Source organism: Oncorhynchus tshawytscha, unplaced genomic scaffold (assembly GCF_018296145.1).
Source record: "Oncorhynchus tshawytscha isolate Ot180627B unplaced genomic scaffold, Otsh_v2.0 Un_contig_8932_pilon_pilon, whole genome shotgun sequence".
NCBI lineage: Eukaryota > Metazoa > Chordata > Actinopteri > Salmoniformes > Salmonidae > Oncorhynchus > Oncorhynchus tshawytscha.
The window spans coordinates 51,923-67,292 of record NW_024609506.1 but is presented as its reverse complement, the minus strand read 5'-3'; the positions used below and the strand labels follow the sequence as shown (position 1 = coordinate 67,292).

Genomic DNA, 15,370 nt, shown 5'->3' with positions numbered 1-15,370 from the left:
TTCGGAGAGCCGGCCACTTCATCAACAGGCAGTCTAGTTTACATAATGAAGAGGGAGCTGTTGTTGATAGAACCGCCCGCGCCTCCTTGTTGACCACTTGATCAGAATGGATGACGTGAAGTGTTTTTAAACTTCAAAAATTACCACCGATCAGTCTCTAAAATAAGCACTAACCGCATGAGGTGTCAAATGAAATGATTTGCATCAGTCCACACTTTGCTTGGGTAAATAACAATATTTCCCCAGAATGTGTATTTTTAAAACCCATAAACCTCATCTACAGGGTGCACTTGATTCATTGGATTGATATTATCAACCAACACGACTCAAAACAAGACAATGTGTAACAAACTTACTAAACTTGCACTTGTGTGAATAAACACACAAAAACAATGTTATAACCGCCTGTTACATTGTATATGCCTATAGGCCAATGCACTGTAACAGTTGCACTGCGGCTTCAATAGTATCCAATCCAATGGGGGCGGGTAGTTTCATTCATTTCCTTTTCACCCCATAATGACCCCTCATTCTTCTCCACGGACTGGACGCTGAGGAAGCAACAAGCTTGATTGAATCACATAGCCTATGCTACAATAACGAGACGGCTATTTGTCCGTTTTCCCTCAGAAGCAAGCCGTGCATTTGGTGAGTGAGGTAATTAAGGCTACTTTCCTAAATTGAGATCCATGCTAAAAATATAAGCAATTTCGTGAACTCTGTCTGCTACACGCAGCTCAATGCAAGTGCATCCAGTGTGCGGTGTTTTGTAAGGGAAGCCTGCTCAGTGTCCATGGCCTCCAAATGTAGCAAAACGTTTTGGGAAATGAAATCATATTTTTTATGTTTTGAAAATATTGTCTAGTGCATAGGCACCGGTTTCCTGATTCGGTTTTGTAGACAGTCAGAACGTTCAAAGTGAGTCTGCAAACCAACGTCCAGCCTATTCCACTGATCAGCGAGCGAAATGGACGCTACGTAGATAGACAAACGTGATGATCTATGGCAATTTAGATTTTCATATTGACGGTGGGGATGCCTTCTCTGAAATGAAGCTTATCAAGCACTCATCTCTTCATGGATTTTTATGCTGGGGAAAATCGATTTCGCGGACCCTGCCTGCCTTCTGGTCGTACAAGTGCCCGTAAACATACATCCATCACATATGTTCACACAGGGTGGGTAGCCTAAATGTGATTGCATGTACCATGTTATCGTGGATATAACATTACAGGCTACATACATGTCGCTGGCCGGCTGGCCTGGCTGGTTGCATAGGTAGCCTACTTGTGAAACATTCTGTCCAAAGCATATTCTAGAATGTTCTGTTTTTGTTTCTTGTCTGTCCCATCAAAGTTACACAGTAACTGATTTATTAGTCCGAGGACAAAACTTTCAGCTCGTTTGTTTTCAACCAGTGAACGACGTACCGGTAGCCTGCAAGTGACATTTTCACATCCTGTGCGCTTTGATAATGCATGTTCAGACAGTTCAACCCATTCCCTGTGTACTGGAACTCCCTATAGCCCAAAGCCACTGGTTTGAAGGAGCAGTACACACAGTACACCCATTGTGCTGAATAACGTTTGAGCCAGCAACTTCACAAAGAACTCCCATAGAATAGAATAGAATAGAATAGGACAAGAGCTGAGTAGAGCACGAGTATAGAATACAAACAGTAGAATATCAAAATCTAATAGATTATAATCACTGTTTTTTCCCCAAGAGTAGAATAGAATGAATACAGAAAAGAGTAGAATATATAAAACAAACAGTGTAAAATAGAATAGAAGGGGGCTTTAGGTTTTCCAACAGTAGCCTACAAACACATACCAGCACAATTAAAGATACAGATACCAAGAAAACAAAACCGTGTTGATGCAGTTTAGGGTTTAGTTCTAGTCCAGCTGATAGACAAAGACATTTTTGTGTTACTGCAGATGTTGGGCTGTAATGGCATGAGCTAAACTTCTCCTAGGCATCAATGTGTATAGTTGGGCTGTAATGGCATGAGCTAAACTTCTCCTAGGCATCAATGTGTATAGTTGGGCTGTAATGGCATGAGCTAAACTTCTCCTAGGCATCAATGTGTATAGTTGGGCTGTAATGGCATGAGCTAAACTTCTCCTAGGCATCAATGTGTATAGTTGGGCAATGGCAAAACTGGCATCAATGTATAGTTGGGCTGTAATGGCATGAGCTAAACTTCTCCTAGGCATCAATGTGTATAGTTGGGCTGTAATGGCATGAGCTAAACTTCTCCTAGGCATCAATGTGTATAGTTGGGCTGTAATGGCATGAGCTAAACTTCTCCTAGGCATCAATGTGTATAGTTGGGCTGTAATGGCAAACTTCTCCTAGAGCTGTAAACTAAACTCTCCTAGGCATCAATGTGTATAGTTGGGCTGTAATGGCATGAGCTAAACTTCTCCTAGGCATCAATGTGTATAGTTGGGCTGTAATGGCATGTAAACTTCTCCTAGGCATCAATGTGTATAGTTGGGCTGTAATGGCATAAAACTTCTCCTAGGCATCAATGTGTATAGTTGGGCTGTAATGGCATGAGCTAAACTTCTCCTAGGCATCAATGTGTATAGTTGGGCTGTAATGGCATGGCAGCTAAACTTCTCCTAGGCATCAATGTGTATAGTTGGGCTGTAATGGCATGAGCTAAACTTCTCCTAGGCATCAATGTGTATAGTTGGGCTGTAATGGCATGAGCTAAACTTCATCAATGTGTATAGTTGGGCTGTAATGGCATAGGCATCAATGTGTATAGTTGGGCTGTAATGGCATGAGCTAAACTTCTCCTAGGCATCAATGTGTATAGTTGGGCTGTAATGGCATGAGCTAAACTTCTCCTAGGCATCAATGTGTATAGTTGGGCTGTAATGGCATGAGCTAAACTTCTCCTAGGCATCAATGTGTATAGTTGGGCTGTAATGGCATGAGCTAAACTTCTCCTAGGCATCAATGTGTATAGTTGGGCTGGCATAATGGCATCAATGAGCTAAACTTCTCTCTAGGCATCAATGTGTATAGTTGGGCTGTAAACTGGCATCAATGTGCTGTAATGGCATGACTAAACTCTCCTAGGCATCAATGTGTATAGTTGGGCTGTAATGGCATGAGCTAAACTTCTCCTAGGCATCAATGTGTATAGTTGGGCTGTAATGGCATGAGCTAAACTTCTCCTAGGCATCAATGTGTATAGTTGGGCTGTAATGGCATGAGCTAAACTTCTCCTAGGCATCAATGTGTATAGTTGGGCTGTAATGGCATGAGCTAAACTTCTCCTAGGCATCAATGTGTATAGTTGGGCTGTAATGGCATGAGCTAAACTTCTCCTAGGCATCAATGTGTATAGTTGGGCTGTAATGGCATGAGCTAAACTTCTCCTAGGCATCAATGTGTATAGTTGGGCTGTAATGGCATGAGCTAAACTTCTCCTAGGCATCAATGTGTATAGTTGGGCTGTAATGGCATGAGCTAAACTTCTCCTAGGCATCAATGTGTATAGTTGGGCTGTAATGGCATGGCAGCTAAACTTCTCCTAGGCATCAATGTGTATAGTTGGGCTGTAATGGCATGAGCTAAACTTCTCCTAGGCATCAATGTGTATAGTTGGGCTGTAATGGCATGAGCTAAACTTCTCCTAGGCATCAATGTGTATAGTTGGGCTGTAATGGCATGAGCTAAACTTCTCCATAGGCAATGGCAATGGCATCAATGTATAGTTGGGCTGTAATGGCATGAGCTAAACTTCTCCTAGGCATCAATGCATCAATGTGTAAACTAGGCATTGGGTTGGGCTGTAATGGCATGAGCTAAACTTCTCCTAGGCATCAATGTGTATAGTTGGGCTGTAATGGCATGTAAACTTCTCCTAGGCATCAATGTGTATAGTTGGGCTGTAATGGCATGAGCTAAACTTCTCCTAGGCATCAATGTGTATAGTTGGGCTGTAATGGCATGAGCATAAACTTCTCCTAGGCATCAATGTGTATAGTTGGGCTGTAATGGCATGAGCTAAACTTCTCCTAGGCATCAATGTGTATAGTTGGGCTGTAATGGCATGAGCTAAACTTCTCCTAGGCATCAATGTGTATAGTTGGGCTGTAATGGCATGAGCTAAACTTCTCCTAGGCATCAATGTGTATAGTTGGGCTGTAATGGCATGAGCTAAACTTCTCCTAGGCATCAATGTGTATAGTTGGGCAATGGCAATGTGGCATGCTAATCTATAATTAGCAGCTTGCCATATTTTCTCATGGTAGGATGGACACACACACACACACACACACACACACACACACACACACACACACACACACACACACACACACTGTTATTAGCGTGAGATAGAACTGAGACAAGTCTCTAAAGACTTGCTGTGGCATTCGTTGCCTGTCTGTTGATTGCAGATCAATGTGGCAGGCTTAAGTGCTCACCTTTTATTTAAAGTGCTGCACGTGTGTGGTCAGCAGCATTAATGAATGATTTATGTCTTTCTCTGTCAATTCCACTTACTGACTCTTACACAGAATGATTTATGTGTGGTCAGCAGCATCTAGAAGTGCTCTTACACAGTGTGTGGTCAGCAGCATCTGAAGTACTGACTCTTACACAGTGTGTGGTCAGCAGCATCTAGACAGTGTGTGGTCAGCAGCATCTAGACTCTCTTACACAGTGTGTGGTCAGCAGCATCTAGAAGTACTGACTCTTACACAGTGTGTGGTCAGCAGCATCTAGAAGTACTGACTCTTACACAGTGTGTGGTCAGCAGCATCTAGAAGTACTGACTCTTACACAGTGTGTGGTCAGCAGCATCTAGAAGTACTGACTCTTACACAGTGTGTGGTCAGCAGCATCTAGAAGTACTGACTCTTACACAGTGTGTGGTCAGCAGCATCTAGAAGTACTGACTCTTACACAGTGTGTGGTCAGCAGCATCTTACTGACTCTTACACAGTGTGTGGTCAGCAGCATCTAGAAGTACTGACTCTTACACAGTGTGTGGTCAGCAGCATGTGTGTGGTCAGCAGCATCTAGAAGTACTGACTCTTACACAGTGTGTGGTCAGCAGCATCTAGAAGTACTGACTCTTACACAGTGTGTGGTCAGCAGCATCTAGAAGTACTGACTCTTACACAGTGTGTGGTCAGCAGCATCTAGAAGTACTGACTCTTACACAGTGTGTGGTCAGCAGCATCTAGAAGTACTGACTCTTACACAGTGTGTGGTCAGCAGCATCTAGAAGTACTGACTCTTACACAGTGTGTGGTCAGCAGCATCTAGAAGTACTGACTCTTACACAGTGTGTGGTCAGCAGCATCTAGAAGTACTGACTCTTACACAGTGTGTGGTCAGCAGCATCTAGAAGTACTGACTCTTACACAGTGTGTGGTCAGCAGCATCTAGAAGTACTGACTCTTACACAGTGTGTGGTCAGCAGCATCTAGAAGTACTGACTCTTACTCTTAGAAGTACACTCTTACACAGTGTGTGGTCAGCAGCATCTAGAAGTACTGACTCTTACTCAGCAGCATCTACTGACTCTTACACAGTGTGTGGTCAGCAGCATCTAGAAGTACACTCTTACACAGTGTGTGGTCAGCAGCATCTAGAAGTACTGACTCTTACACAGTGTGTGGTCAGCAGCATCTAGAAGTACTGACTCTTACACAGTGTGTGGTCAGCAGCATCTAGAAGTACTGACTCTTACACAGTGTGTGGTCAGCAGCATCTAGAAGTACTGACTCTTACACAGTGTGTGGTCAGCAGCATCTAGAAGTACTGACTCTTACACAGTGTGTGGTCAGCAGCATCTAGAAGTACTGACTCTTACACAGTGTGTGGTCAGCAGCATCTAGAAGTACTGACTCTTACACAGTGTGTGGTCAGCAGCATCTAGAAGTGACTGACTCTTACTCTTACAGTGTGTGGTCAGCAGCATCTAGAAGTTACTGAGCAGCATCTAGAAGTTACTCTTACAGTGTGTGGTCAGCAGCATCTAGAAGTACTGACTCTTACACAGTGTGTGGTCAGCAGCATCTAGAAGTACTGACTCTTACACAGTGTGTGGTCAGCAGCATCTAGAAGTACTGACTCTTACACAGTGTGTGGTCAGCAGCATCTAGAAGTACTGACTCTTACACAGTGTGTGGTCAGCAGCATCTAGAAGTACTGACTCTTACACAGTGTGTGGTCAGCAGCATCTAGAAGTACTGACTCTTACACAGTGTGTGGTCAGCAGCATCTAGAAGTACTGACTCTTACACAGTGTGTGGTCAGCAGCATCTAGAAGTAGACTCTTACACAGTGTGTGGTCAGCAGCATCTAGAAGTACTGACTCTTACACAGTGTGTGGTCAGCAGCATCTAGAAGTACTGACTCTTACACAGTGTGTGGTCAGCAGCATCTAGAAGTACTGACTCTTACACAGTGTGTGGTCAGCAGCATCTAGAAGTACTGACTCTTACACAGTGTGTGGTCAGCAGCATCTAGAAGTACTGACTCTTACACAGTGTGTGGTCAGCAGCATCTAGAAGTACTGACTCTTACACAGTGTGTGGTCAGCAGCATCTAGAAGTACTGACTCTTACACAGTGTCTGGCAGTGACTAGAACCATTCTATGCAATGCTTTGGACATAAACCTTCATGACATTAGTTGATGAAAATGGCACAACTAGTCTATAAAGACAGTCTTACGGGAATAGTTGACTCTTGTTAGTAGCTCAGTCCTATGATTGACAGGTCTGAGAAATGAAGAAGTGGATAGCCATGTCATATTAGATTACGCTGTTCAGTGATGCTGTCCAGTGATATTGTCATGTTAGTAGCTCAGTCCTATGATTGACAGGTCTGATCAAAGTCCTTTCAGATGGCTGATATTGTCAGCATCGATCAAAGTCCTTCAGAGGCTTGGCAGCATCTTTCTCCCTCTATTTAATTGGAATGTGTGTGTGTGTGTGTGTGTGTGTGTGTGTGTGTGTGTATGTGTGTGTGTGTGTGTGTGTGTGTGTGTGTGTGTGTGTGTGTGTGTGTGTGTGTGCGTGTGCATGTCTCCACAAATACCTTTGTTTTGGCTTTTGTTATAACACCCAACGCCTCTTCACAGGGTGTTCACAGAGTGTGAGGATAGTCAATGTCCCTTGTCTGGTGTGCTACAAGGCTACAGTTGTTAGTTATCGTGCAGAAGGGAGGAAGTAACCAACAACAGTTTGACTGACTGTGATTTGGGTCATTGTTTCTGCTCATGTCATACCTTGTGTGATGTGTTATTTCCCTCAAAATGTCCCCACATTTTATGTCTTAATTTGCATTAGAATAACTGGTTTGCATTTTCTATGTTGTTAGACCGTTTTTCAGCCACTTGAAATGCTATGTGAACTGTCAAGTACTTAGAACTCCTGGCCTGATTTTTTTGTACCCTGTTCTTAGAATATTCTTCAAACTTTGGAGAATCTTGTGAGAACAGAAAGTCTGTGAGAACTGCTGCTTGGGGTTTTCTACCCTGTTTTCAACCCTGCTGACTGTAATGATAACAGTCAAGTACTTCAGATTCAGAACTGCCAGTTGAAGTTTTGTACCCTGTTTTGTACCCTGTTTTGTACCCTGTTTTGTACCCTGTTTTGTACCCTGTCCAGAGCTGTGGAGGGGAGATGACGGCCGTGTACAAAGACGACCAGGGTGACTGGATGACCGTCTGCCTCAAGTACCTCCTCTTCGTCTTTAATGTCCTCTTCTGGGTGAGTAGCACAAGCAAGCTACCCTGGATCTGTTTGTGCTGCAGTAGCCAACAACCATGGGAGTTGGTCATAGGAGTTTGCTATACATGACAAACAGATCTGGGATCAGGCTATAGCAAATTAGCAAGCCCTCCTGATAGTCTTCAACTTTCTCTTCTGGGTGAGTAGCAATCTAGCCTGGTAAGATGGCCTGAAAAACTGGCCTGGTAAGATCTTTTTGTGTTGGGAAAGACTAAGTGAGTTGGCTTTACAGCACAAAACAGATCTGGGATCAGGCTGTATTAAACCTCTAGTACACAGAAACAATAGTTTTCTTCCAGTGACAGGATCATAGTTGATTTATTTAAGAAGGGACTCAGGGAGAGAGTGAATTGGGTTAACGTTCACGAAGGCATGCACAGGGAAGAATGATATTTGACAGTTTTTTACATCAAAGTTAGACTTCTTGTGTGACTTCTTGTGTTGCTCTTTCTTAGCCAAGAGAGAGAATCAGAGAAAGTCAGAGAGAGGAGTTACGGTGAGGAACGAGAGGGAGAAAGTTACGGTGAGGAACGAGAGGGAGAGAGTTACGGTGAGGAACGAGAGGGAGAGGGAGAGTTACGGTGAGGAACGAGAGGGAGAGAGTTACGAGAGGGAGAGTTACGTGAGGAACGAGAGGGAGAGAGTTACAGAGTGAGGAACGAGAGGGAGAGAGTTACGGTGAGGAACGAGAGGGAGAGAGTTACAGAGTGAGGAACGAGAGGGAGAGAGAGTTACGGTGAGGAACGAGAGGGAGAGAGTTACAGAGTGAGGAACGAGAGGGAGAGAGTTACAGTGAGGAACGAGAGGGAGGGTGAGAGAGTTACAGAGTGAGGAACGAGAGGGAGAGTTACAGAGGAGGAACGAGAGGGAGAGAGTTATGGTGAGGAACGAGAGGGAGAGAGTTACAGAGTGAGGAAAAAGAGACAGAGGGAGAGAGTTACAGAGTGAGGAACGAGAGGGAGAGAGTTACAGAGAGGGAGAGAGAGAGAGTTACGGTGAGGAACGAGAGGGAGAGAGTTACGGTGAGGAACGAGAGGGAGAGAGGGAGAGAGTTGACAGAGTGAGGAACGAGAGGGAGAGAGTTACAGAGTGAGGAACGAGAGGGAGAGACGGTGAGGAACGAGAGGGAGAGGGAGGAGAGAGGGAGAGAGTTACGGTGAGGAACGAGAGGGAGAGAGTTACAGGTGAGGAAAAAAGAGACGAGAGGGAGAGAGTTATGGTGAGGAACGAGAGGGAGAGAGTTACAGAGTGAGGAGGAACGAGAGGGAGAGAGTTACAGAGTGAGGAAGGAGAGGGAGAGAGTTACAGAGTTACGGTGAGGAACGAGAGGAGAGAGAGTTACAGAGTGAGGAACGAGAGAGGGAGAGAGTTACAGAGTGAGGAACGAGAGGGAGAGAGTTACGGTGAGGAACGATGGTGAGGAACGAGAGGGAGAGAGTTACAGAGTGAGGAACGAGAGGGAGAGAGTTACAGAGTGAGGAACGAGAGGGAGAGAGTTACAGAGTGAGGAACGAGAGGGGGAGAGAGTTACAGGTGAGGAACGAGAGGGAGAGAGTTACGAGAGGAGGAACAGAGAGGGAGAGAGTTACAGAGTGAGGAACGAGAGGGAGAGAGTTACAGAGTGAGGAACGAGAGGAGAGGAGAGAGTTACAGGTGAGGAACGAGAGGGAGAGAGTTACAGAGTGAGGAAAAGGGAGAGACAGGAACGAGAGGGAGAGAGTTACGGTGAGGAACGAGAGGGAGAGAGTTACAGGTGAGTGAGGAACGACAGAGTGAGAGAGGGAGAGTTACGGTGAGGAACGAGAGGGAGAGTTATGGTGAGGGGAACGGTGAGAGGAGAGAGAGGGAGAGAGTTACAGGTGAGGAACGAGAGGGAGAGAGAGTGAGGAACAGAGTGAGGAACGAGAGGGAGAGAGTTACAGAGTGAGGAACGAGAGGGAGAGAGTTACGGTTACGGTGAGGAACGAGAGGGAGAGAGTTACAGAGTGAGGAACGAGAGGGAGGAGTTACGGTGAGGAACGAGAGGGGAGAGAGTTACAGAGTGAGGAACGAGAGGGGAGAGAGTTACAGAGTGAGGAACGAGAGGGAGAGAGTTACAGAGTGAGGAACGAGAGGGAGAGAGTTACAGAGTGAGGAAGGGAGAGAGTTACGAGAGGGGGAGAGAGTTACAGGTGAGGAACGAGAGGGAGAGAGTTACAGAGTGAGGAACGAGAGGGAGGGAGAGTTACAGGAACGAGAGACGGTGAGGAGGAGAGGGAGAGAGTTACAGGTGAGGAACGAGAGGAGGGAGAGTTACGGTGAGGAACGAGAGGGAGAGAGTTACGGTGAGAACGAGAGGAGAGAGAGTTACGGTGAGGAACGAGAGGGAGGAGAGAGTTACAGAGTGAGGAGGACGAGAGGGAGAGAGTTACAGAGTGAGGAACGAGAGGGAGAGAGTTACAGAGTGAGGAACAGAGGGAGAGAGTTACGAGGAACGAGAGGGAGAGAGTTACAGAGTGAGGAAAAAGAGACACAGAGGGAGAGAGTTACGGTGAGGAACGAGAGGGAGAGAGTTACAGAGTGAGGAACGAGAGGGAGAGAGTTACAGTGAGGAACGAGAGGGAGAGAGTTACAGGTGAGGACACAGAGGGAGAGAGTTACAGAGTGAGGAACGGAACGAGAGGGAGAGGAGAGTTACGGTGAGGAACGAGAGGGAGAGAGTTACAGGTGAGGAACGAGAGGGAGAGAGGAAAAAGAGACAGAGTGAGGAACGAGAGGGAGGGAGAGAGTTACAGGTGAGGAACGAGAGGGAGGTGAGGAACGAGAGGGAGAGAGTTACAGAGTGAGGAAAAAGGAACGAGAGGAGGGAGAGAGTTACAGAGTGAGGAACGAGAGGGAGAGAGTTACAGAGTGAGGAACGAGAGGGAGAGGGAGTTACAGGTGAGGAGACGAGAGGGAGAGAGTTACGGTGAGGAACACAGAGGGAGAGAGTTACAGTGAGTGAGTGAACGAGAGGAGGGAGAGTTACGGTGAGGAACGAGAGGGAGAGAGTTACAGAGTGAGGAGAGGGAGAGAGTTACGAGTGAGGGAGAGGGAGTTTACAGAGTGAGGAACGGAGGGAGAGAGTTACAGAGTGAGGAACGAGGGGGAGAGAGTTACGGTGAGGAACGAGAGGGAGAGAGTTACAGAGTGAGGAACGAGAGGGAGAGAGTTACAGAGTGAGGAACGAGAGGGAGAGAGTTACAGAGTGAGGAACGAGAGGAGAGAGTTACAGAGTGAGGAACGAGAGGGAGAGAGTTACAGAGTGAGGAACGAGAGGGAGAGAGTTACGGTGAGGAACGAGAGGGAGAGAGTTACAGAGAGAGGGAGACGAGTTACAGGTGAGGAACGAGAGTTACAGGTGAGGAACGAGAGGGAGAGGAGAGAGTTACAGAGTGAGGAACGAGAGGGAGAGAGAGTTACAGGTGAGGAAGGGAGAGAGTTACGAGAGGAGGGAGAGAGTTACAGAGTGAGGAACGAGAGGGAGAGGGAGAGAGGGAGAGAGTTACAGAGTGAGGAACGAGAGGGAGAGAGTTACAGAGTGAGGAACAGAGGGAGAGAGTTACGGTGAGGAACGAGAGGAGAGAGTTACAGGTGAGGAACGAGAGGGAGAGAGTTACAGAGTGAGGAAAAAGAGACAGAGGGAGAGAGTTACAGTGAGGAACGAGAGGAGAGAGTTACAGAGTGAGGAACGAGAGGGAGAGAGTTACGGTGAGGAACGAGAGGGAGAGAGTTACAGGTGAGGAACGAGAGGGGGAGAGAGTTACAGAGTGAGGAACGAGAGGGAGAGAGTTACAGAGTGAGGAAAAAGAGACACAGAGGGAGAGAGTTACGGTGAGGAACGAGAGGGGAGAGAGTTACGGTGAGGAACGAGAGGGAGAGAGTTACAGTGAGGAACGAGAGGGAGAGGGAGAGAGTTACGGTGAGGAACGAGAGGGAGAGAGTTACAGAGTGAGGAAAAAGAGACACGGAGGGAGAGAGTTACGGTGAGGAACGAGAGGGAGAGAGTTACAGAGTGAGGAAGAGGGAGAGAGTTACGGTGAGAGAGAGAGAGAGTTACAGGTGAGGAACGAGAGGGAGAGAGTTTACAGAGTGAGGAACGAGAGGAGGGAGAGAGTTACAGAGTGAGGAACACAGAGAGGGAGGGAGAGAGTTACAGTGAGGAACGAGAGGGAGAGAGTTACAGAGTGAGGAACGAGAGGCACAGAGGGAGAGAGTTACAGTGAGGAACGAGAGGGAGAGAGTTACAGAGTGAGGAACGAGAGACACAGAGGGAGAGAGAAAACATGACAGAGAAATGGAGTGGGAGATTACATTTAGGAGCGCAAAGAAATGGACTTGGCCCAGTGTACTCTAATATTTATGGCCTGTCGGAGTTGAACCGATGGGCTGTGGATCAAACCTGGTCCCTGGCAGCTGGTGTACGTTTAATGTTTCATAACACAGTTAACTATTAAAGCTATGTTCTGCTGGGCCTGAAAACAGTTGTTCTCTGTCTACAGAGTAAGGGATCAGATTCAAACAGGTTCTCTTTTATATCTCTCGCTTTACATTTCACACTAACCTAATGACTTCCCTTCAAACCCCACATTGCGTAACAGTAATGCCTCCCACTTTCCCCAACGGCCACAGCCCCAGCCTCCCTGTTTCTCTATATTGTAACTCTGCACCCAAAGATACTACCTACTAATACTCCAGAGTTGCCCATTCCTTTAAACTATCACGTTTTCCCATGGCATGGTGTTTTAGCACTACAGATGTCAGATCTGAATTTGAGCCAGTTTGCTACAGAAGGAAAATAATCCAATAATCCTGCAGCAACAGGACATGTGAGTTGTTATGCAAATTATAATTAATGGACATTTTTATAGGGGTTGATACATTTTCCATTGGAAATGACAAACATCAGAAGCCTTTTTAAACCTAAAATACGCTTCATGTTTGACATTTCCTGCATTGCAGGGAAGTTCTGCAACAGGGGGATCACATTAAGATCCTACATCTGTAGCAGCAGTGCTTGTTGTTTGGGAGTAGGGGCTTGGCGTGTAAAGGAGGAGGAAAGGGATGGAAGGCTGAATAGGAGCAACTCTCCCTGGGATTTCCTGCACGTCCGGGTGTGTCATAGATGACAGAGATGGGGAAAACAGAATAATGGCATCGCCACGTCACCCCTCTGATGTGGCCACCATTGTTTATGGAAACAAATCACTCCACTCTGGCTCTGTTTGGCTCTCTCTCTCATTTTTTGTCACTCTGCTCTCTACCTTTCTCTCTCTATTTTTCTCTTCCTTCCTTTCTCTCTCTCTGCTCTCTTCCTTTCTCTCTCTCTCTTCCTTTCTCTCTCTCTTTTTCTCTTCCTTTCTCTCTCTCTTTTTCTCTTCCTTTCTCTCTTTCTATTCCTTTCTCTCTCTCTTTTCTCTTCCTTTCTCTCTTTCTATTCCTTTCTCTCTCTCTTTTCTCTTCCTTTCTCTCTCTCTTTTTCTCTTCCTTTCTCTCTCTCTTTTTTCTCTTCCTTTCTCTCTCTCTTTTTCTCTTCCTTCTCTCTCTCTTTTTCTCTTCCTTTCTCTCTCTTTTTTCTCTTCCTTTCTCTCTCTCTTTTTCTTCTTTCTCTTCTTTTTCTCTTCCTTTCTCTCTTCTCTTCTTTCTCTCTCTTTTTCTCTTCCTTTCTCTCTCTTTTTTTCTCTCTCTTTCTCTTCTCTCTCTTTTTTCTTCCTTTCTCTCTCTCTTTTTCTCTTCCTTTCTCTCTCTCTTTTTCTCTTCCTTTCTCTCTCTCTTTTCTCTTCCTTTCTCTCTCTCTTTTTCTCTTCCTTTCTCTCTCTCTTTTTCTCTTCCTTTCTCTCTCTCTTTTTTTTCTCTTCCTTTCTCTCTTCTTTCTTCTTTTTTTCTCTTCCTTTCTCTCTCTTTTTTCTCTTCCTTTCTCTCTCTCTTTTTCTCTTCCTTTCTCTCTCTCTCTTTTTCTCTTCCTTTCTCTCTCTCTTTTTCTCTTCCTTTCTCTCTCTCTTTTTCTCTTCCTTTCTCTCTCTCTTTTTCTCTTCCTTTCTCTCTCTTTTTCTCTTCCTTTCTCTCTCTTTTTTTCTCTTCCTTTCTCTCTCTTTTTCTCTTCCTTTCTCTCTCTTTTTCTCTTCCTTTCTCTCTCTTTTTTCTCTTCCTTTCTCTCTCTCTTTTTCTCTTCCTTTCTCTCTCTTTTTCTCTTCTTTCTCTCTCTCTTTTTCTTCTCTTCCTTTTTCTCTCTCTCTTTTTTTTCTCTTCCTTTCTCTCTCTTTTTCTCTTCCTTTCTTCTCTTTTCTCTCTCTCTTTTTTTTTCTCTTCCTTTCTCTCTCTTTTTTCCTTTCTCTTCCTTTCTCTTCTCTCTTTTTTTTCTCTTCCTTTCTCTCTCTCTTTTTCTCTTCCTTTCTCTCTTTTTTTCTCTTCCTTTCTCTCTCTCTCTTCCTTTCTCTCTTCTTTCTCTTTTCTCTCTCTCTCTCTTTTTCTCTTCCTTTCTCTCTCTTTTTTCTCTCTTCCTTCTCTTTCTCTCTTTTTTTCTCTTCCTTTCTCTTTTCTCTTCTTTTCTCTCTTTCCTTTCTCTCTCTTTTTTCTCTTCCTTTCTCTCTCTTTTTCTCTTCCTTTCTCTCTTCTCTTTTCTCTCTCTCTTTTTCTCTTTTCTCTCTTCCTTTTCTCTCTTTTTCTTTCTTCTCTCTTTTTTCTCTTCCTTTCTCTCTCTTTTTCTCTTTTTCTCTTCCTTTCCTTTCTCTCTCTTTTTCTCTTCCTTTCTCTCTCTTTTTCTCTTTTCTCTTTTCTCTTTCTCTTTTTCTCTTCCTTTCTCTCTCTTTTTCTCTTCTTTTCTCTTTTTCTCTTCCTTTCTCTCTCTCTTTTTCTCTTCCTTTCTCTCTCTTTTTCTCTTCCTTTCTCTCTTTTTTCTCTTCCTTCTTTTTTTCTCTTCCTTTTCTCTCTCTTCCTTTCTCTCTCTTTTTCTCTTCCTTTCTCTCTCTTTTTTCTCTTCCTTTCTCTCTCTCTTTTTCTCTTCTTTCTCTTTTTTTTCTCTTCCTTTCTCTCTCTTTTTCTCTTTTTCTCTTCCTTTCTCTCTTTTTTCTCTTTTCTTTTTCTCTCTCTCTTTTTCTCTTCCTTTCTCTCTCTTTTTCTTTTTTCTCTTCCTTTTTCTCTTCTTTTTTTTTCTCTTCCTTTCTCTCTCTTTTTCTCTTCCTTTCTCTCTCTTTTTCTCTTCTTTCTCTCTTTTTTTCTCTTCCTTTCTCTCTCTTTTTCTCTTCCTTTCTCTCTCTTTTTCCTTTCTCTCTTCCTTTCTCTCTCTTTTTTCTCTTCCTTTCTCTCTCTTTTTCTCTTCCTTTCTCTCTCTTTTTTCTCTTCCTTTCTCTCTTCTTTTCTCTCTTTTTTCTCTTCCTTTTTCTTTCTCTTCCTTTCTCTCTCTTTTTCTCTTCCTTTCTCTCTCTCTTTTTCTCTTCCTTTCTCTCTCTTTTTCTCTTCCTTTCTCTCTTTTTTCTCTTCCTTTCTCTCTCTTTTTCTCTTCCTTTCTCTCTCTTTTTTCTCTTCTTTCTCTCTCTCTTTTTTCTCTTCCTTTCTCTCTCTTTTTCTCTTTTCTCTTCTT

At 44.6% G+C, this 15,370-nt stretch overlaps 1 protein-coding gene across 5 annotated transcripts in view; it reads left to right on the top strand.

The window, feature by feature from the left end:
- The first annotated feature begins 512 nt into the window (after window positions 1-512).
- Window positions 513-15,370, top strand: part of tspan11 (tetraspanin 11) — a 37,825-nt gene continuing 22,967 nt past the window's right edge. For 3 of the 5 annotated variants that reach the window (XM_042315596.1, XM_024409516.2, XM_042315594.1), the window contains exons 1-2: window positions 513-657; window positions 7,651-7,752. In XM_042315596.1, the coding sequence (XP_042171530.1) occupies window positions 7,666-7,752 (87 nt within the window). In that variant the 5' untranslated portion in view covers window positions 513-657; window positions 7,651-7,665. The remainder of the gene's footprint in view (window positions 658-7,650; window positions 7,753-15,370) is intronic. The other 2 variants (XM_024409515.2, XM_042315595.1) reach the window with 2 other exon arrangements.